This window comes from Oncorhynchus tshawytscha, linkage group LG02 (genome assembly GCF_018296145.1).
Source record: "Oncorhynchus tshawytscha isolate Ot180627B linkage group LG02, Otsh_v2.0, whole genome shotgun sequence".
NCBI lineage: Eukaryota > Metazoa > Chordata > Actinopteri > Salmoniformes > Salmonidae > Oncorhynchus > Oncorhynchus tshawytscha.
This window is the reverse complement of record NC_056430.1, coordinates 33,865,244-33,888,429: the sequence shown is the minus strand read 5'-3', so window position 1 is coordinate 33,888,429 and position 23,186 is coordinate 33,865,244. Positions and strand designations below refer to the sequence as shown.

Genomic DNA, 23,186 nt, shown 5'->3' with positions numbered 1-23,186 from the left:
TACAGCATGATGTCTGCTGCGCTCGAATCAACTGGGAACTGAGAAATCTCAGACTTCAGTGAGTTCAAAACAACTGGTTTCTTTGGGAAAAAAAATAGCTCCGACTGGGAAAATACGTTTTGAACGGTCATCCAACTCGGAATTGCAAGTCAGGAACTCTGGCCTCTTTCTAGAGCTCCGACCTGAAGATCACTGACATCATGATTCAACCTTATTTTTTAATGAGTTCCCAGCTATCTCAAAAGCACCATAAATCCAGAGAATGCCAGACTTTGATGACAAAATTTGCAGAGGAAGGACTGCCGCACCACCTTCCAGTTCAAGTGAGCACAGCACAAGGTCCAAAAAATGTATTGTATGCTGCTGCATTAATTATCTAATATGCCAGGAGATATGTATACTATAGCTAAGAAAGTAATACTAAGTATGTTGTGTAGTAAGCTTTTAGTAGCCCATGTGCCTCAACCTAATAATTTGGTCCCTTTTCCCTTCATAATTTTGCCTACTGTTCTGACTTGGTGGTGCACATGCAGCCTTTGTAAGAGCTTTCATGGTCTGCTTATATGCACCCTTTATTAATCCTATGGTTCTGACTTGGTGTACAGGGAGAATACTGTAAGAATGGCCCATGAACTGAATTCTGTCGCTGTACATTTCAAAAGTGCCGAACAAAGTTATATTGACTACGTCCGTACTAGCTCATTCATTAATGTCTTAATTGAAATTACGGATTGCCTCGTTATTTTGGGCTCCCGAGCGGCGCAGATGTCTAAGGCACTGCATCTCAGTGCAAGAGGCGTCACTACAGTCCCTGGTACGAATCCAGGCTGTATCACATCTGGCAGTGATTGGGAGTCCCATAGGGCGGCGCACAATTGACCCAGTGTTGTCTGGGTTTGGCCGGGGTAAGCCCTCATTGTAAATAAGAATTTGTTCTTAAGACTTGCCTAGTTAAAGGTTAAATAAAATAAATATATAAATACAAATTATCTGTTCGTTGTCACCTTATGCCATACTTTGTACATCTCAATTGTCAGTAGAAACCACATTTGTAGGCCTCCCTAGTGGCGCAGCGGTCTAAGGCACTGTATTGCTACAGACCCGGGTTCGAACCTGGGCGTATCGCAGCCGGCCACGACTGGGAGACCCATGAGGCGGCGCACAATTAGCCCAGTGTAGTCCAGGTTAGGGGAGGATTTGGCCGGCCGGATGTCCTTGTCCCATCGCGCTCTGCTCTAGTGACTCTTGTGGCGGGCCGGGGGCATGCTGACATGGTTGCCAGTTGTATGGTGTTTCCCCTGACACATCCGGGTTAAGCGAGCAGTGTGTCAAGAAGCAGTGTGGGTTGGCAGGGTCGTGTTTTGGAGGACACATGGCTCTTTTACGGGAGTTGCAGTGATGGGACAAGACTGTAATTACCAATTGGATATCACGAAATTGGGGAGAAAAAAAGCTGTAAAAAAACACATTTGTCAGCCATATCAGCTGTTTTTTTTAAATGGCAGTAAATGAGGCTGAATGAACTGATTCGCTGCCAGACAAGGCTCTGCTGATAGCCAGGTGTAGCGGTGGTAAGGTGTTGGGACTCTGCTGTTGGGACAGTTTTATGTAGGCCTAACAGTTTGTGGGCACTGTTTCTCACCGCTATAGTGCAATTAATATATTGTTTAGTGTTGTGACTTTGCTGGCATGCATCCCCCCAAAAATTGAGGGAGTTTGCCCCACCAAGATTTACATGCTAAAATCGCCACTGGTTTTGTCAGGTCAGTCATGTTCTGCAACTCATCATTATGTCTGTCCTCTCTGCAGAGCTGGATTCTTGCTGTGGGTGCAGCTGTAGAGATCCCAGCTGAGAGGAGAAATATCTTGCTTTCACAAGCGTTCTCTTCTTTTTAACGAATTCTGCTTTTGAAAAAAGTTTGCATCATTATTCATTCTAAGATGTATTGTGGAAGTACTGATATTTTATTGAAGATTGCAATGCACAATCAAGCCCTTTCTAAGAAATTAAATATGTGAAATCCTTTCCATTGAACTATGACAAAATGTCCTATGAATTGTGTGAATGTGTGTGAGAAAGAGAGAGATGTTATGAGTTTATGAACGTTCTCATTCTTGCTGACCTCATCACAACTCAACACAACACAATTGGTGACCCCTGATCTTATTGCCACATAGGCTGTCATCTTTTGATTAATGTGAACCCAACCATATTTAAACAAAAAAATTAAATTTGTATTTTCAAAGATTAGTCATTACTGCTAGTGAAAAACTCAATTTAGCTAGTGCTCACATAACCCCGTGCCTGTTGTAGCGCATCTGCGCTGTCTGAAATCCTCTCCGTCCTGTTGGACAGGACTTGCATGCCTCTCCAAACGTGACTCCATTCATTGCCATCAAGCACCGCGGAGAGACGCACACAACGAAACAACGCTGGCAACGAGCAGCTCTCCTTCAAACCTGGACTATGAGGGGTTCCTGCCGACCACGAGCCACGCAAGACTGGACAGGTAGGGTTTCAACACCGTTGGAGTTGTAACATGTATAATTTCATGATGGATGCGATGAGGGAGTTTCAAGGAGGACATACTGCCTAGTGCGTCGGCTAGCTAGCGCGCGGCGGAGGAAGTAAACAAGGTTGTCATGTAGGCTAGGTCTACATACAACAACAGAACCATATCGACTCTTCAAATAATAATAAAGCGATGTCAACCGATTTTCTTTTTTAGAAGCAACAGACGAATATTGTCAGCGTTCGCAAAGACCGCTGTTCATAGTGCCCCTCTAGTAGCATCGCAATCAGTCTAGCTAGTGAACCGTCAACTGTCAGTGACTATTGGTTGGTTAGTCAATGTTAGTACATGTTGCGTTTTTATTAGTGGAATCGTGGTGATGACAGCTGTTAGTCAAAATGTATCTTGCTAACGTTAGCGAGTCTATTTCATTATTAAATATGCGTTTAAATATTGTGCAATAAATGCTATGTGAGAGCCAATGTTTTGGGAAATTAAATACATTGCGCATATTTGATCCACAAATAGCATATCACGCAGTGCCCTGAATATGGAAGTTTCTGATGACTCCACCAAGAGTGGAGAAGAGAATCATGCTACATGAAATCTAGCTCCTACTACATCGATTCGCCCAAGTTCAATATTAACGAAACATGGAAATTATGAAACACCTACCTTGTGCCTATGTTGCATGCTTTTCTTTGTTTGCTGAAATCCATATTTTTTTAGTGAACAAATACAACCTCTGAGTGTTTGTGCGCCGCCCTGTCCTTCACCATGGAGTGGTTTAGTTTGCTAAGCCCTGAACTGACATCTGCAGGACTGGAGAAGTGGGGTGTGTGAATGTGTACCATAATAGTGTTTATGTAGGGGAGGCTTTACCCTTGGGAACGTATTATCTAATCTAAGTTCTTTAAAATGGTATTTACATGTGGCTTTGTATTTTAAAGCCCAATCCTTGTCATAGAATGCTATGATTCTTAGGCCTATATATTGAGCCATGTGTCACCATAAACCTCCTGTCAGATGCAAGCATTTAATTGCTGAGTACTGCACATAGCCTAACCCATTCATAGATGCCTTGACGATAGTATCTTCTGGAAGGGAGAGTTTTGTTAAGAGCCCGGTTTTGGAAACAAATGGAATGTATATTTCCAGTCATTGAGAAATAATCATTAAAAAAGGGTTAAATTACTACACCTTATTAGGGCTAGGGTTCCCACACAGCCATATTCCCATGTTACAGCACTTACTTGCCGAAAACAGAGGTGTAGCTACCTGTGCTAATTAGCTATCTGTTTCTCCGAAGAACTGTGTGCAAATAGAAGACGGCCACAAACGTGTTGTTATAAAAAATATATTGTCGGCTGCAACTGTAAAACCTCTTAAAACAGTGTACACTAAGTGTGTATTTTGCATTCGTGAAATAATTTTGATGTGATAAGGGCTTTATGTTTCTATAAAAGTAACGCAATTGAGAATCGATTCACGTTTAGATGGAGTTTTTGGTTGTTTTGGCTGTCAGAGCCAATTGGCCTCTCAACAGAACGCGTACGGTCCTTGGACTATAAGGAGTAACGCTAGGCTCCTTTAGGCTACGTGTATCCCAATAATGGACTGACTTCTGTTCTGTGGGATTCTGAAAGCCTTGGTGAACTGTAGTCTCTGTGGCATGAGAGAAAACAGCATTCTTTGCTAATACTTTTACAGCTACAGACTCAGTTTAATTTACTGACACTGTTAGAAGAGCCATATAAGGTCTGTTTCTTCCATATGTGGGACTGTCAGATGTGGACTGTCAATGTGTTGTCCCATATCAAGGGTGCAGCATGTACATGACCATCAATTTCAGACTGGACACATGCTGTATGTAGGCTGGAGTGTGAGTGCACAAGCTGCTTTTTCACTGAGTGTCCAACAATGGTAAAAAGCATTACAATGTTGGCAGTTGAATAGGTAAACTTTCTTCTGCTGTTGTCTGACTACACAGTATACCATTTCTATCTCCATATTTAAACAGCTGATGCTGTATGTTATCCCATGACTCAGTCATTATGACACTGCACTATTATGCAAGACCCCTGTTCTGGCATCAAAACAAGCTCAGACCTTCCATTAACCAGATTGGCGCACATTCAACAAATCTGATCTAACAAAGTGGATTTTTGTCAAATCCGCCATGTTTTATGTATTGTAACAGGTGCAGAACGTTGTTATTTAAGTCTGATTTAGATATAGTTGGCTGTTTTTCACTACATAACATGTAGAAATTGTCCCTTTTCAGGTTGAGAAGAAGTGACTGCTAAATGCTAACTCCCGTTCGTATAAGCTGGTCAGTAATTTTTAACTGTAATGCAGTTTATTGGTAACAATGACATGAACATGTGTTGGGGTTGACATCCATACAAGCATTATACTCAGATTTTTATCTCAACATAGTGTGAAATACACATAAACAATGAAATGTAGGCACATTTTGCTGGGGGGCAACGAGGAGCCTTGGGATCTTTCCCCCGCGGCCCTTTCTCCCACGTGTTTCCATGGCAATTCCATTGTTTTGGTCTAGTTCGACTTGACCTCTTTACCGCATCTATATTGAACCTGAATGCTTCTAATGAGGACATTAGCAGCAGGAGCATCATCATCACCACCCTCTATTCTTCAGAATTGATCCAAGTCAGGCTGGACCACGTGACTGACTTTTTCAACTTCTCCCTGACCATGTCTGGAATGTCTGCATGTTTCAAGCAGACCACCTTAGTCCCTGTGCCCAAGAACCCCAAGGTAACTTGACTAAATGACTATCGCCCCGTAGCACTCACAGCTGCACATAGCAAATTCTCCAGTGTTAAATCAACCCTGACACTGTTAAATTTAACACTGGGCCACTGTCTATACAGGTCCATGATAATGAGTGTTAAATGAACACTGCTTAGTGCTGATGAGGTTACACCTTAACAGCAATGTTCCCTCGTTTTTTTCCGGTACTGAGCAAACTTCAGGTTTAGTGAGTGCAAACCTGAACATTGTGAAAATTATTTGCAACTTCCAGCATGTTTACTGTGAACTCTGAGGCTGTACCCTCTTGAAGTTAGTTTCAGACAGTGGTCAAGTAGGCTACTGTGGCCATTTGATCATAATGTTGGCCTACCAGAGTGGCCTGCCATAAAAAACAATGGATAAAATGCATCCCATAACATTTTAACATGGAAATAGATGTTCTATCATTCAGCCGACAATAGCAGCTAATGTGTGGTGATCAATGTATGCTTAAATTCCTTGACTTCTGAAAAAAACATGCAGGGCTTGAAATGAACCTGTTTATCCACTCATTCAGACAATGAGGTGACTGAAAATGTTGTGTTTGATGCAACAACAAAAAAACACTTTACAAAATAAAATGCATTTTTATTCCCATACAATTATTACAGAGAATCAGACATTATTCAACCCCTGCCTGTTGGCTACTTAGCTATTCAAGCCTGTATCAAAATGCAACACTGCCCCTTTTAAGACAAAAAAATACACTTTTTACCTGACTAACTTTTCAAAGATGTCTAGAAATGTACAGGTTTTGTGCTCTTGTAGGAAGCAATCACTCCCCCATTGCTGACTACAAATGATCTATAACTGGGCTAACAACTCACTAACTATCAAAAGATATTAACAAATGTGCACATGCAGCTCTCGGTTTGATCTCAAAACAAGCACATCTTGGTTATGCCGCGCCGGTCTGTGTAGAGTATGGCCGAGTCCTGCATGTCAATGCAATAGAATCCTACTCTGATGCATTCTGCCTACAACAAAATCTCTTGCATAGTTAGTTTTGCATAAGAAGTCTTGCATAGTTAGTTTTGTTTCGGTATGTTGCGTTGAAAGTGGCTAATATTTTGTTGATTCGATCACAATTCCCTTTTTTGCCTTCTATTTTTTTTTTACTGAATCTATGGCATTATTTAGGATGCTTAAAACAGAAGTTTATACTAAATAAAGCTAATTATTTGAACAACAATGCAGAAAGTGTGGTTTCACATAATTCACCCTCGCGTCCCTGAATGTTCCATAGTTCCACACTCTACCTGCTAAACTACCCGTCAGGTAAAACTTCATAGAAAATCCTAAATAGATTTGTAAGTATGGTGTCTAGTAGAGGTCGGTGTTTGAAAGCAGCTTGGAATTGAAGAAAGCATTGGAACCACTGCAAAATCAGTGGGATCTCGCATTTTGTAACACACAATTTGAAAAGGCATGTGATCAAACAAAGCTTTGGATGTCATTGATGATGTACCTCTGATAAAGTGACACGCATCGGCACACTGCTTTGAAGTTAGCCTCTTAGCGATTTCAGCGTATGCGTTGGAGCTCCAGTATCAACTGTAACATCACTACTAGGAAGTGTATATAGTTTATGCCAATGGTGTTGTGCAATAACACCTTGTATAGTATTTTTAACTTTAGGAAGTGTATATAGTTTACACCAATGGTGTTATGCAATAAGAACTTGTATGCAATAACAACCAGCCAGAAGAGGACTGGCCACCCCACATAGCCTGGTTCCTCTCTAGGTTTCTTCCTAGGTTTTGGCCTTTCTAGGGAGTTTTTCCTAGCCACCGTGCTTCTACACCTACATTGCTTGCTGTTTGGGGTTTTAGGCTGGGTTTCTGTACAGCACTTTGATATATCAGCTGATGTACGAAGGGCTATATAAATACATTTGATTTGATTTGTATAGTATTTTTAACTTAAGGAAGTGCGTATAGTTTGCACCAACGGTGTTATGTAATAACACCTCATATAGTATTTTGAACCAACACATAAAGGTCCTTATCGCTTGACAAGATGTTAGGTGTTAGGTTATGGACATTACAATAGTATTTCTAAATCGTTATTGTCACATGCCGTTATGTAAGCAAGTTATATACTTCAGCACTAGTAGTGGTCTTTTTTCATTTTAATTTACATAACCATAGACCACTTAAACTGGTACCACACTTCCACACACTGTCCCCATCAAGCCACACCCCCAATATAATTTCCCAGTGTCCCTTTCAAGTGAATTGTAGAGTTTCCACCCATGACTGTGTGTTAGTAACAGTGACATGATTGTTAAATTCGTTCTGTTTCAGTCCTGTGCAATTCTCCAAGTCAGTTCCTACTGTAAACGAATGTTATCATTAAAATAAAACTGTTTGACAATACATATGACAATACATATGTTATCACTTACTTTGATGGATGAGTTTTCCCTTGACACAGTGGTGCTAGGAACATCATGGTTTACAGGCCACATCAGGCCTGCAGGGCACATTCGGCTGGTTTGCCAAGCGATGTGTAATTCCAATTGGAATACATCCAGAGTTAGGACATCCAACTGTTGGAACTTTTCATCAGCAACCTACATTCAGAATGACTGACATTGATAAAGGAGGCTACCTAAACCATTTAAACTGGATCACACATTTCAGTAACAGGTGCAATAAATGTAACTAGCTGATTGGATTAGTTTAGAAATCATTCTGTTATTTATGCTTGTGTAGCATGAGATTAATCAATCAATCAATGTACATGCGAAAACACAGATATTAAAAATAATCCCAAAAAATCTAACTTCAGTAGAGCATGCTGGGAAATATGATAATGATGGGTGTGGTTTTGAAGGGAGTATTTTACTCTCCACAGAGTATAACTGACACAATCACTCTTTCACACACACAACAGTGGTTATTATTAACGACAACATTGCAGTACTTTTACACCACTGAGTGTTCATTTAAACCCTGAATCGACACTAGAAATGTTACACTGAAAAATCAACACTCGGTAACACTGGCCAATTTGCTGTGTAGCCATGAAATGCTTTGAAAGGCTGGTCATGGCTCACATCAAAACCATCATCCCAGACACCCTGGACCATGTTTCTACAACCAATCAAGTTGTAGAAACATCTCAAGGATGATCAATGGAAACAGGATGAACCTGAGTTCAATTTTGAGTCTTATAGCAAAGGGTCTGAATACTTATGTAAATAAGGTATTTCTGTTTTTTATTTTTGCCAACATTCCTAAAAACCTGTTTTCACTTAGTCTTTATCGGGTATTGTGTATAGAGGAGATTTTTTTATTTAAGCAATTTTAAAATAAGGCTGTAACGTATGTGGAAAAAGTAAAGATGTCTGAATACTTTCTGAAGGCACTGTATGTGAGAATGTTGTTCATTGACTACAGCTCTGCGTTCAACACCATAGTACCCTCCAAGCTCATCACTAAGCTTAGGACCCTGGGGCTGAACTCCTCCCTCTGCAACTGGATCTTGACGGGCCGCCCCCAGCTGGTGAGAGTAGGCTACAACACATCCGCCACACTGACCCTCAACATGGAAGCCCCTCAGGGGTGCGTGCTAAGTCCCCTCTACTCAATGTTCACCCATGACTGCGTGGCCGAGCACGACTCAAGCACCATCATTAAGTTTGCTAAAGTTGACACGACGGTGGTAGGCATGATCAATGGCGATGAGACCGCCTATAGGGAGGAGGTCAGTGACTTGGCAGTGTGGTGCCAGGACAAAAACCTTTACATCAATATCAACAACAACAAAAAATAAACTGACTACAGGAAACGGAGGGCCAAGCACACCCCTATCCACATCGACAGGGCTTTAGAGGAGCGGATCGAGAGCTTCAAGTTCCTTGGTGTCCACATCATTAAGGAATTGACATGGGGCACACACACCAACACTGTTGTGAAAATGGCACGACAATGTCTCTTCCCCTAAAGAGGCTGAACAGATTTGGCATGGGCCCACAGATCCTCCAATAAGTTCTTCAGCTGCACTATTGAGAGCATCTTGACTGGCAGCATCACCGCTTGGTTTGGCAACTGCTTGGCATCCGACTGCAAGGCACTGCAGAGGGTAGTACAACAGGAGCCTGAACAGCTTCATGCCATAAGATTGCTAAATACCTACCCGGACCATCTGCATTGACCTCCCCTTTGCAGTAACTCTTTTTACTCATCACATACGGTGCTGCTACTGCTTTTTATCTATCCTGTTGCCAACTGACTTTACCCTTACCCATATGTACATATCTACCTCAATAACATTGTACCCCTGCACATCGACTCGGTACTGGTGCCCCGTGTATATAGCCAAGTTATTACTCATTGTGTATTTATTCCCTGTGTCAATATCTTTCTATTTTTATCTCTGCATTTTTTCAAAGGGCCCATAAGTAAGCATGTCACTGTTAGTCTACACCTGTTGTTTACGAAGCATGTGACAATTTTATTTTATTTGACCTGATCACTTGACCTGAAGTGGGCCACGTTTAGTTTCTAAACCTTGTTGTAACGTTGCAGATAGAAATGCCATGAATACAGCCAACATGGTTCCCTGTTTGTTTTACATTAGGCTACATAGCGTATTTCTGTTGGAACTTTCCTAAACATTGTGTCCTGCTAAAAGCTCCCCCCCCCCGGAGAATTCTAGGGCCCAGGCCATATGGGCAGAAAAATCTCCTGGCTCTACTTATGACCCAATGTCAATTCTTTATATGACGGTGAAGTGCCCTTCACAGTGGTGTTTGAAATCGCAAAACGCTAAAGAGAAGTACAGACATAATAGAAAGCAGATTAGTGACCACATAGAGAGAGGAAATCTAGCTGTAAACCATTTGCTATTTCGACATCAGTCAATTAGAGAATGTTTTCGACATTGACATTGTTTTTAGACATTGTGGGCCACCACATTGTTCTCACCGTCTCAGATGTAGAGCCAAAGAACCATCAATGTCTCAGACACTAAATAGCCTAGCTACTGAGGTCAGAGTGAAAGAGAGTCTATTTACCCCCTCATCCCATTGTTTTTTAGGTTATGTCAGTGTGTGTTAGAAACAGGTGGACCCCTAATCATTTATGTCAGGTATAGACAGAAGGGGGTGTTTTGGAGATCTGTGCTGTGCCCAGAACTGTCATAGGGACAGGACAGGACTGGTAGGATCAGGCCAGTGTGTGTTCCACTGTGACAGTATGCCACAGGGTGTTTATCGTAGAGCAAGCAGCAATAAGATTGATCACTGAAATGCACCAGCCTGACCACCCTCTCACAAGGTATTCTACACAGAGAAGGGGGTCCTGCGAAACCAGAAACAACTGTCCAGTGTCGACGCAAGGACAAATACGCTGACAAATTCTACCATAGCCAATACCATCAGACTTTTTAATAACAAAATGTCACTTTGTAAACTGTTCTTCTAAGCTAGGACCTATTTTACTTGAATGTAGTATATTTAAGTATTGTTTAATGTGACTGTGCATTCTGCATAATCAGTCTGCAAGCATGAATGATATAAATTAAATCAAACCTCTCTATGCCAACAACCCCCTTCTACTTCCACCCTTATCTTCATTCTCTGCCTAATAAATCCTCAAAAGTACCTTTTTTTTCTCACACCTTCTGCTCTCTCTGCCTCTCTCTCTCCCTCACTCTATCTACGCTGCCTCTCCATCTGCCTCCCTCTATGCTGCCTATATCTCTCCTCTGCCTCTATCTGTGTGAAAGTTCAACCCCACGCTCTCAATCCCATTAAAGGCTCCAGGGAGAGATTTATCTGTGTGTGCTACTGTGTGTCTGTGTGCATGTTCATCCGTCTAGGGGAGAGTGGGATAAGTTGAGACATTTTTTACATTCAGCATCACTATGTCAAGGGAAGGATCTCTAAATATATTTTAGGATGTTGTGTAGCCCTGGAAATAATCAGAATTCATGTAAACAACAGTTTTGTAAAACCATTCCAGGTGAAGCTGGTTGAGTGCGCCAGATGTGTGCAAAGCTATCATTAAGGCAAATGGTGGCTACTTTGAATAATCTCAAATATAAAATATATTTTGATTGAACACCTTTTGGTTACTACATGATTCCATACATGTTATTTAATAGTTTTGATGTCTTCACTGTTATTCTACAATGTAGAAAATAGTACAAATAAAGAAAAACCCTTAAATAAGTAGGTGTCCAAACTTTTGACTGTTACTGTAGATCTCTCTGTTAAATATCAAAATCACCTTTTGCCAAGATCATTTGCACATACCAGAACTTTACCTGGCAATATGGTGCTGCTAGTAACAAACAACATTTAGAGACGGACAGCTAGAGTTTAAACAAAGTTTACTTACATACATACAACTCTACCTAGTTGTAAGAGGATGAGCAGTGGATATACAAATATACAGTGGGTTTGCAGTTGATATACTGTAAAATTTCACATCCACTGTTTCAGTCTGAATATATCTAAATGCAGAGTTATCACAATAACTTACCCTTCCATTTCTTGACCAGTTGTCTGGGACAGTGATGTTGTTTCGATGTGCCAATTTGTAGGCAAGTTCTCTGCATTTGAGACTACTAAACCCATAAAACTGGTCCACGAGATTCTTGATGTTTAGCAAGCTCAGACTCTGTCATCAGATAAGACCTCATGTTCCTCTGCTACTCTCTAATAGCCTCTCTTTCGCACAGATACATGTTCATTTTATTTTTTTGTCAATGTACCTCTTCAGTGTCATTCAGTCTATTTTTGTCATCCCTTGCTACTGCTCAAATTGACTTTTGCTCCCTTTCTTTGCTCCCTTTCTTTGCTCCCTTTCTTTGCTCCCTTTCTTTGCTCCCTTTCTTTGCTCCCTTTCTTTGCTCACTTTCTTGGCTGCACTTTCTTTGCTCACTTTCTTGGCTGCACTTTCTTGGCTGCACTATCTTGAGTTCATATACATGACGTATTGCCAAAAATACTATGCATATTATGCATGAAACGGACAAAATGTTAACATAATTTGTATGGGGTATGGTGGCCATTGGCTCAATTTACCCCAAGGCAAACATTTTGACTATAAATAAAACTATAATATTGTCCCACAGAGCTACAAGGGTGTACTTTCATGCTAGGTTTAGGACCTCATATTGTAGCTTATAAACACCCCAACTGATGTGTAAAACAATCTACTTTGGTTTAGATACAGACATCATAAAACCTATAACACAAACTGAATTTGATTTTGTGAAAATCAGTTTGCTGGGCTTAACTTGCTTACCACTTTTTCCATGTGGTTTATTCCTTCAAAGACTCCATGAAATTATTATCTTCCTAAATATTTGCTCACATGATTCATTTGGTGTATTGTTTCCTAGAAACAAGGTGTGTCTCAACTTATTCCACTCTCTCCTATGTTGTCTGTGTGCATTCTCATGTTCATGAATCCATGTTTGTCTGTAGGTCCATCCAGATGAGAATGTCTTGGCTTCCTAAAAGCCATATCCTACACTACAATATGAACATAGGACAAATGCCAGAGGGGGCTTGCATTGAATGTGTTTTATTACAAACGCAACATATTATGCTATAAGCCTTTGTCATTGATGAAATAGAAAATGAAATGGGCCTATCGTTGATACTAGTCGAATGATAGACGGCGGACCATGAAGTAATTCTGTGGACTGCTTTGCTGATTTAACTGATTACAGGGTGTGCACCAGCATGAAACAATATTAGTTAGGTCAGAGAGAGGCTGATGCCATCGTTTGTATATGTGTGTGTTTTGGTTTGTGTTAATAAGGCTCGCAAAGCAGAGCTGCGTTTTATTGTTAGGGCCCAGGAAAAACTCCTGATCCTACTGCAGAGCTGTGTCAAAGTGGAGCGTAGAACCAACCATTGCAATGAATTGAAGCTTGATTTATGCTAGTATCTCCGCCATTAATTGTTGTTGCACTGTCAGCCCATCCCCTGATCCCATTGTAGCTGGAGGAGAGTTGATGAGGTGGGTGGTGGTTGTAACAGAGTAATAAGTCACGGATATTTCACAAGGACCAGGAAGGGCTTTAAAGGCGTTGTCTGTTCTGTCTGTGGGGTGGCTGGATAATTTCTAAAAGCTTGAACTGTAGTAACTTTCCATTGCTGTCTGTGTGGATGCAGGCCACTGTGCATGATAAATACAGAGTTCCCTTGATCATCAGATTATTTTTTTACTTTGTTGCTAAAATTAGATAATCGCATCCTGGTTCCTGCATGTGACTGTTTCTCTCCTACATTAGGCCTGGTATGTGATTATTCCCGAATTACCTTTTGATTTGTCTGGTTTGGCAACTCTGGTAGTAGCACACTTTTGACTGTACCCAGAGGACAGCTTTGGTATTGCAGTTTAACTGATGTCCAGCCCAGAAAGACAATTCCCATAAACGGCCCCATAGGGCTCCAACGTTCTGTGGCCCTCTTCCTGTGGTTATGGTTCTGAAACTGATAAGCCACTTTTAGCATACATATTTTAACAACACGATGGTCGTGGTTCCAAACATTGAATAGGTACTTTTAAAACATTTTAAATCTCTTTTTAAGGTCCAGTGCAGTCGAAAATGTGATTTTCCTGTGTTTATATATATTTCCACACTATGAGGTTGGAATAATGCCGTTAAAATGGTGATAATGTCCTTTTGGTGTAAGAGCTGTTTGAAAAGACTGCCTGAAATTTCAGCCTGTTTTGGTGGGAGGGAATTTTGGCCTTACATGGTGACATCACCATGCGGTAAATTAGTTAAAAGACCAATAAGAAAGAGTTCTAAACCTCTCTGCCAATAACAGCTCATTTTCAGTTTTCCTCTCCCCACTCCCAGACAGTCCTAGCTAAATTATGTTTGTTGATGTACTTTTACCCTTTTATCTCCCCAATTTCATGATATCCAATTGGTAGTTAGTCTTGTCCCATCGCTGCAACTCCCCTACGGACTCTGGAGAGGCAACGGTTGAGAGCAATGTGTCCTCTGAAACACAACCCTGCCAAGCCGCACTGCTTCTTGACATACTACTCGCTTAACCCGGATGCCAGCCGCCCCAATGTGTCTGAGGAAACACCGTCCAGCTGGCGACCGATGTCAGCTTGCAGGCGCCCGGCCCGCCACAAGGAGTCGCTAGAGTGCAATTGGACAAGAAAATCCCGGCCGGCCAAACTCTGCCCTAACGCGGACGACGCTGGGCCAATTGTGCGCCGCATCATGGGTTTCCTGGTCACAGCCCGGATTCGAACTCAGGTCTGTAGTGATGCCTCCAGTGCCTTAGACCGCTGCACCACTCAGGAACCTAGCTAATTTCTTGCTTGAGAAACTGCTCTTGGCTAAGAAGCTATTTTTATTTGTTTCAATTTGGCCATTTTTTTTCTCCCTAATTTCGTGGCGTCAAATGGGTTACAGTCTTGTCTCATCGCTGCAATTCCCATAGGGACTCGGGAGAGGCGAAGATCAAGAGCCATGCGTCCTCCGAAACACAACCTAGCCGCACTGCTTCTTGACACAACGCACATCCAACCCGGAAGCCAGCCGCACCAATGTGTCGGAGGAAACACTGTACCCCAGGCAACCTGGTCTGCGTGCCCTGCGCCCGGCCCGCCACAGGAGTCGCTAGTGCGCGATGAGACAAGGATATTCCTGCCGGCCAAACCCTCCCGGACGACGCTGGGCCAATTGTGCGTCTCCACCGGACCTCCCAGTCGCGGCCGGCCGCGGCAGAGTCTGGGCTCGAACGCAAAATCTCTGGTGGCACAGCTAGCATTGCGATGCAGTGCCTTAGACCACTGCGCCACCCGGGAGGCCCATTTTTGCCATTTTTTTTATTGAAAACATTCACAGTAAAGTACTTCATTGTTACCCAGAAATGATTTGATATTGAGATAAAACAGAAGAAAAAAAAACGGATATATGAAGAAAAAGGTCAATGGCACAAGACTGTGTAGATACCAGAGTTAGGCGGCAAACAAACCACTCCTCCCATACAGCATGGTGGTCTATTGCGGACATCACATGACCACTGGACTCATTCATTGGAAAGCATTGGGCCAAAATACCACATTGGCCAGCTCTGTATACTGTAGAACAAGATAAATAATAATGAGGAATTTAAGCCATGAAGGCAGTTGTCTATGCCCTGTAGAACTAGATAATGGTTATATTTAAGCAAAATGGCCCGAGGGGGTTGTGGTATATTGCCAATATGGAGTGCCTGGATACAGCCCTTAGCTGTGGTATATTGGCCATATACCCCAAACCCCTGAGGTGCCTTATTGCTATTATTTACTGGTTACCAACATAATTAGAACAATAAACAAGTAATTTAGCGTCATACCCAATGTTCCCTCTAAGTTGCGCGGGTGCACAGCTCGTCCAGGACTGCCGTGTAGAAGAAATACCAGCCTGTGCAGATGCACGAGATTGAACTTCAATCAATTTTACTCAAGTTTGACCTGTTGATTTACACTATCAATGGTTTCTTCTACTGTGAGAATTGTTTAAATCAATGCAACATACCATAACAAATATAACTATGCAATAATCAGTCTGTGATTTTCTTTTAGGCAGAGGGCATTGGAGAATTCTATTGCAATGACAGGCTTGAGTGATCTCGAGAAGATACACTTGTTTTGAGACCAAAGCCTCATGTTGCCAAGTGTGCACATTTGTTCATATTATTTTCTAGTTAGTGAGTTAATAGCCCAATTATAGCTAATTACCCTCAGCAACCCCTTTATTTGTCAAGTTTTCATCCAATATGTTGTCAATACAATATTGTTAATGATGAAAGTATTGTGAGGTCAGAGAGCTTGTCAGCATGACGGAACGCCCCTTTTGACCAGGAATGCATAAAGGCTTGGAAGAGGAATCAACCTTTAGACCAGGAAACGTGAGGCGAGAGCTACCTGTTTTAAATGTAGTTTTGGGATCGGAGCCCATTTATCTAGATATGTATTAAATTGTCTTGTCTTACCAATGTATTAGAAATACCAAGGTATTAGAAATACATAAACACAATAATATTGAAATAGACCCCTGCCAACTACTAATATTTAAATGTAGTTTAGCGGAAATGATTTGCCTTCTATAAATTTGATTTGTTTTGTAAGTTTAAGAAATATTGCCTAGTGCCTTGTTATTTTGTTACCAAAAACCCACATCTTTTAAGATATTTTCTAATATCTCTCCCTCATGAGGAGGGGTGATAATGAAAGTTCACAGAAGTAACAAGAAAAGGTAGACCTATCACTTTTTTTGATTTATTATGTGATTTAAAAAACAAAATTGTATAACCAAATCGGTAACGGAAGGACTGAGAAATCACTAACAGAATGACTGCGATTGACTACAATAGGAAATCATAGTAGGCACAAACCACAAGTTGTCACCTGCTACTGTTTTCCCTTCCATTGGCATACTGTGATGGTCAACTCATGTTTTCTTCCTCATTCTGTCATCTGGTGGTCAAAGAAAGGGTGTGAAACCAGTCTGGACAACCCCTCCCTCTCTTCCCCATCTTCACAATTTAACTGACAACTACCCATGAGCCCCCTCTCTTTCCATTCACTGTAACCAGCATCCTCACCCACTGAGCACCAACCGAAAGCGGACATCCATAGGCGATGAGAAATAGATTACATTACATTTCGCCCTGGCCTTGATTTCAACATCCACAGATGTCGTTTTTTTGTTCCAGAATGGCCTTGATTTGGTCCAAACATAGACTTCTATGATTGGTTCAGATTTGGACCGGACCAAATCTGAACCAATTGTAGACGGCTATAAGTATATTACAGCACAGCACAGTACAGCAGAGTTCAGTTCAGTACAGAGTACAGTAAAGCTCACTAGAGCAGAGTCCACTATTGTACTGTACTGATTTTTAAGAGTTTTGGGGAGATATGAACGTCATCTTGTTACCAAATGTTGCATCTGTGCTGTTCTATATCGTGAAGCTCCGCCCCATAGTGGTTTGTGCCGCTGCCTAGGCAGCGAATAGCCTGAGTGAAAATTATGCACACACCTGCAGCCAATAGTAGAACAGGTGTCCCTATATAAGGGGACACTTCCCCTCAATCAGCCTCCCATCATCTTCAGCGACAGGACTGGTCTGAAGAAGCCCAGAAGAGGAGAAATTTCAGGACGAACCCACCGTCGATATCCTGTTCTTGATGTCGTCCTTCATGAGGGGCGGCAGGTAGCCTAGTGGTTAGAGTGTTGGACTTGTAACCGAAAGGTTTCAAGATCGAATCCCTGAGCTGACAAGGTAAAAATCTGTCATTCTGCCCCTGAACAAGGCCGTTAACCCACTGTTCCTTTGAAAATAAGAATTTGTTCTTAACTGACTTGCCTAATTAAATAAAAAATAAAATGAGCATGCCTTTTCCACTGCCAAAGGCTCTTTTAAGAGCTCAGTGTCGCTGCTCCTCTATGGCGGCTTTGGACCCACACGACTTATGTTTTGTGTGCTTGGGTTCAAAGCACGCTAGGGGCGGCCTCACGGAACCTCCGGAATGCCCTAGCTGCACCCTCCTTTCTTAAAGGAGAGGAAGCAGCGATGGGCATTTTTCAGGGTGGATACCCCTCTAGAAGACGCCATGTCTATGTTAGCCTCAGGTTCTGAGGCGTCAGACGATGACGGCGCCTCTGGAGATGACAAGGATATTGGGCAGTGTCTGGGTTTTTCTCCTGAACCCGAATCTACCCACCGATGATAAAAACACCTCACCCCCCTTGGAAGAGCGAGGGGAATTTCACAACCTTGTGCGAGGAAGAGACGGGCTCTGAATTTTCATCAGCCCCCTCCTACGCAACGGCCTCTCTGCGCTCTGATTTCACAAGGCACATTGAGCGGGCCACGAGTCGTCTGGAGATTACACTGCCCTCCGTTCCGGAAGTGGATATGATGGTGGGCGGCCCTTACTCCAGATCAAGACTGGCGGCTGTGCCTTTGGCACCGAACATGCCCTTGATCACTAAATATGTGTAGGGTGCATGGGAGATGCCTTTAATGGCCAGAGCGCCGGCGAAGGCGTACACCCCATTCACCAGAGTGGACGGGAAATGACCTTGAGATCCCTAGACTCAGGATGCACTAGCTGCGTACCTCGTCCCAGGTTCCCACACTACCTATGACCAAGGACCGGCTGGTGGAGAAGTCCTTCGCTCTAAGTGTACAAGCTGTAGCAGCAGCTAATAATATTGCCCTCTTGGCAGCCTCTCTATTCTGTCTTACCATGGGTAGGACTGAGCTGTCAAGAGAGGAGATGGAGGAAGCGTCAACGATTTCCGGCTCCATCCTCCATCTCACACCGGCATGGGCGGTATGTGCGGGGAGGTCCACGGCCACTTCGGTGGTCGTGGCACAACCGCTGGCAGTCTTTAACGGCTATGAAGGAGACCAACGAAACCGCCCTATTGAACGCCTCCATCTCTGACTGCGGTCTCATCGGAACCACCGTCGAAGATGCGGGGGTGCATTTCTGGATGCTTGAGGAGGAGGAGGAGAAGAAGCAGCTGTCTAGAACACCTGCCACTTGCAGGAGGGTCTAGAGCAGCTTCAAAGGCACCCCCTCGCTCCACCGTCTCCAGTAGACCTGGGTCTACGGCCAGACGGAGAGCCCGCCAAGCAGCTGCACCTGGTGTACCAAGAGCGGGCCCTGCCCCTCCAGCAGCACCAGAGAAGACAGTGGCTCAACCAACGAGAGGTTTTAATTTTGTCGCCCTGGCAGCTGAGAGGCAGTCAGAAGAGACGACGACCATGATGGGACGAAGGGGAGAAGACGGAAGAGAGCACAGCACTTCTTGTGACAGTGCCCACTGTTCATTCCCCACCCCTGCAAAGGGATGGAGGAGCGAACGTGTCCTTTTGTTAAAACCTCTTGAAGCTAGGGAGCACTATTTTTATGTTTGGAAAACTAACGTTCCCAAAGTAAACGGCCTATTTCTCAGGAACAGATGCTAGAATATGCATATAATTGACAGATTAGGATAGAAAACTCTATAAAGATTCCAAAACAGTCAAAATATTGTCTGTGAGTATAACAGAACTGATATTGCAGGCGAAACCCTGAGAAAAATCAAACCAGGAAGTGGCCTCTATTTTGAAAACTCCATGTTCCATAGCCTCCCATTGCTCCATTTAAAGGGATATCATCCAGATTCTTTTTCCTATTGCTTCCTCAAGGTGTCAACAGTCTTCAGACACAGTTTCAGGCTTTTATTTTGAAAAATTAGCCAGAACGATAACATTGCGTCAAGTTTTGAGTTTTGCTCGCTCAACAGAATTTGGACAGCTATTGTTTTTCCCTCTCCTACTGTGAAAGACATTTGCAGTTGATATATTATCGATTATATATTTTTAAAACAACCTGAGCATTGATTATTAAAAAAACATTTGACATGTTTCTGTGGACATTACGGATATTATTTGGAATTTGTCTGCGTTGTCGTGACCGCTCTTTCCTGTGGATTTATGAACATAATGCGCCAAACAAACTGAGGTATTTTGGATATAAAAATAATCTTTATGGAACAAAAGGAACATTTGTTGTGTAACCGGATGTTTTCACTCACGAGACTCCCAAAGATCATCAAAGGTAAACGATTAATTTGATTGCTTTTCTGATTTTCGTGACCAATCTACCTGATGCTAAGTGTACTTAATGTTTTGTCATGCGATCGATAAATTTACACTAACTCTTGGATTGCTTTCTCTGTTAAGCATAATTTCCAAATCTGAGACGTCCGTCATGGTCTGGGGCGGTGTGTCACAGCATCATCGGACTGAGCTTGTTGTCATTGCAGGCAATTTCAATGCAGTGCGTTACAGGAAAGACATCCTCCTCCCTCATGTGGTACTCTTCCTGCAGGCTCATCCTGACATGACACTCCAGCATGACAATGCCACCAGCCTTACTGCTCGTTCTGTGCGTGATTTTCTGCAAGACAGGAATGTCAGTGTTCATAGCCAGCGAAAAGCCTGAATCTCAATCCCATTGAGCACATCTGGGACCTGTTGGGTTGGATCGAAGGGTGAGGGCTCGGGCCATTCCCCCCACCCCCAGAAATGTCTGAACTTGCCGGTTGCTGTGGTGGAGATTGGGGTAACATCTCACAGCAAGAACTGGCCAATCTAGTGCAGTCCATGATGAGGAGATGCACTGCAGTACTTAATGCAGCTGGTGGCCACACCAGATACTGACTGTTACTTTTGACCCCCCCCTTTGTTCAGGGACACATTATTATATTTCTGTTAGTCACATGTCTGTGGAACTTGTTCAGTTTGTCTCAGTTGTTGAATCTTGTTATGTTCATACAAATATTTACACGTTTGCTGAAAATAAATGCAGTTGACAGTGAGAGGATGTTTATTTTTTTGCTGAGTTTATAAGCATAGACATTAAGGACGCATACTTTCATGTGCCGATACATCGGCGTCACAGGAAGTTTCTGCATTTCGCCTTTTCAAGGGGTGGCGTACGAGTATGCGAGGATACGCCCTGGCACCTCGCACCTTTTCCAAATGCATGGAGGCGGCATTGTAACCATTGCGTCGTCAAGGGAGAAGGCTATTAGCCTACATAGACAACCTAGTGGTTCTGGCCCCATCAGCAGAGCTGGTAATGGCACACACGACACAGACAGTAATTCATCTCACACATTTGCTGTGAATTGGGAAAGTTCGGTGGAGGAGAGACTTCACGCTTGTGCCCGGTGCGCGCCTTGCCGTGCGCTGCACATAACATGCCGATGATTTGGTCATCACCTGAGCTGTTTTTGTGTCACGGTGCTAGTACACTGGGTAGACCACTTTCGAAACATTGACTGTGTCATTGGCTTTGTGAAGGCATTGAGACGGCTTATGAGGCAGCAGGGCGACCAATACCTCAAGGCGTAAGAGCCCACTCCACTCGTGGAGTAGTGGCGTCTACGGCCCTTTTCAGAGGAACTGGGGTAGAGGATATTTGTGCAGCGGTGTCGTGGTCGTCACCGTCTCCTTTTATCTGATTCTACCTGTTGGACATGTCGACTAAGTCTTTAGCTCGTTCTGTACTCAGCGTGGCCGAAAAGATGCGGGACTATTGAGCTGGGTTCCCATTAGGTCCGTTCTTTTTGGCAAAGAGGGACATGTGCGACATGACCTCTGTTTGACTTTGTCAGTACAGTAGGGAATGTCTAGTCCATATTCTATTATCTAACCCATGAATCATTGGCTTTGCCTATGGATTGAGTGTGGTGGGTTACACTGAGAAATCAGTGAGTATGTCTTCTAAGTTGGTTCAGCCTCTACTCAGCTTTGCTGAGGTAAAGACTAGAATTAAGGTGGGAAAAGCAGAACAAATGGACAGGGTTTCCATCAGGTCTGCTTTTTCCTATTAGAATGACTACATGACATGACTCCTGGCTGGGGGTGTGGCACAGTAGAGTCATGTATTATGTCCTTCTCACAGGTCTATGACTGTGTTTGGGCGGAAGGATTAGGGGAAATAGTTTCTGTAACTGGTGTTACAGTACTATTAGACTAATCTTTAGTATTGACAGTTTTGAGCTCATCTATCTGGTGGTACAGATTAGTATGACTCATTCTGTTTGTCTGCCCACTAGTCATTGGCTATGCCTTTTAGACTGCGTAGGGTGGATTAGACCGAGGACGCAGTACATTATGACGCAGTCTGTTTTCAGTGTGTTACTGTTGCAGCCATTGTTGGGCCCAACCTTTCTTTAAGTGGGAAGTGTTAGGCTCGGCAGGGAGTACATTTTGGACCGTTTCGCTCCGACATAAACCACTAGGAGCAGAGCTCCCCTATGGGGCGGAGCTCCACAACATAGAACGATCGTTACCGGAGTTTTAACTCCAGTTCTATGAGTGGAGCGGAGACCCAAAGGACTTAAGGCCCTGCCGACCCCCAGTCTCGCTGAAGATAATTTTTTGGAAGGCTGATTGAGGGGAAGCGTCCCCTTTATATAGGGACACCTGTACTCCTATTGGCTGCAGGTGTGTGCATAATTTTCTCTCATGCTATTTGCTGCCTAGGCAGCGGGGGCTCTGCTCCACCCATAGAACTGGAGTTACAACTCCTGTAACTGGGGAGGCTGGTAGCCTAGTGGTTAGAGTGATGGACTTGTAACCAAAAGGTTGCAAGATTGAATCCCCGAGCTGACAAGGTAAAAATCAGACATTCTGCCTCTGAACAAGGCAGTTAACCCACTGTTCCTAGGCCGTCATTGAAAATAGGAATTTGTTCTTAACTGACTTGCCTAGTTAAATAAAGGTTAAAATAAAATGTTTCAAAAACGATCGTTCTTCAACACACATTAGATTATAAAACCAGGTGCCTAGGACTTGTTAAAGTAATATGAAGAGGCTCTGTTCTATCCCTATTCTGAATGACATTGGATGCAGCAGATTACTGCAGGTCTATTAGAGTACGGTGCATTTGGAAAGTATTCAGACCCCTTCTCTTATGCTAAAATTGATTAAATAAATAGAAATGATCAGCAATCTACACACAATACCCCATAATGACAAAGCAAAAACAGGTTTTTGGAAATAATTTAATTTCTAATTTATTTTTAAAAATAAACGTATTTATGTAAGTACTGTAATTTCTGGACTATTAAGCACACCTGAATATAAACCGCACCCACTGAATTTAAAAAAAAGTGTATTTTGTACATAAATAAGCCGCACATGTCTATAAGCCGCAGGTGCCTACCGGTACATTTAAACAAATGAACTTTACACAGCCTTTAAACGAAACACGGCTTGTAGCAAAATTTTAAAAAATAGCAGTAAACAGTAGCCTACCAAGAAAGTCATTGGTCACTATCTTCCTCCTCCTGTGCACA

The 23,186-nt window shown here is 42.8% G+C and overlaps 1 protein-coding gene across 1 annotated transcript in view; it reads left to right on the top strand.

The window, feature by feature from the left end:
• The first annotated feature begins 2,310 nt into the window (after positions 1-2,310).
• The window catches only part of pfkfb4b (6-phosphofructo-2-kinase/fructose-2,6-biphosphatase 4b), a 42,169-nt gene continuing 21,293 nt past the window's right edge, over positions 2,311-23,186 (top strand). The window contains exon 1 of the mRNA XM_024377564.2: positions 2,311-2,510. Within this exon, the coding sequence (XP_024233332.1) occupies positions 2,468-2,510 (43 nt within the window). The 5' untranslated portion in view covers positions 2,311-2,467. The remainder of the gene's footprint in view (positions 2,511-23,186) is intronic.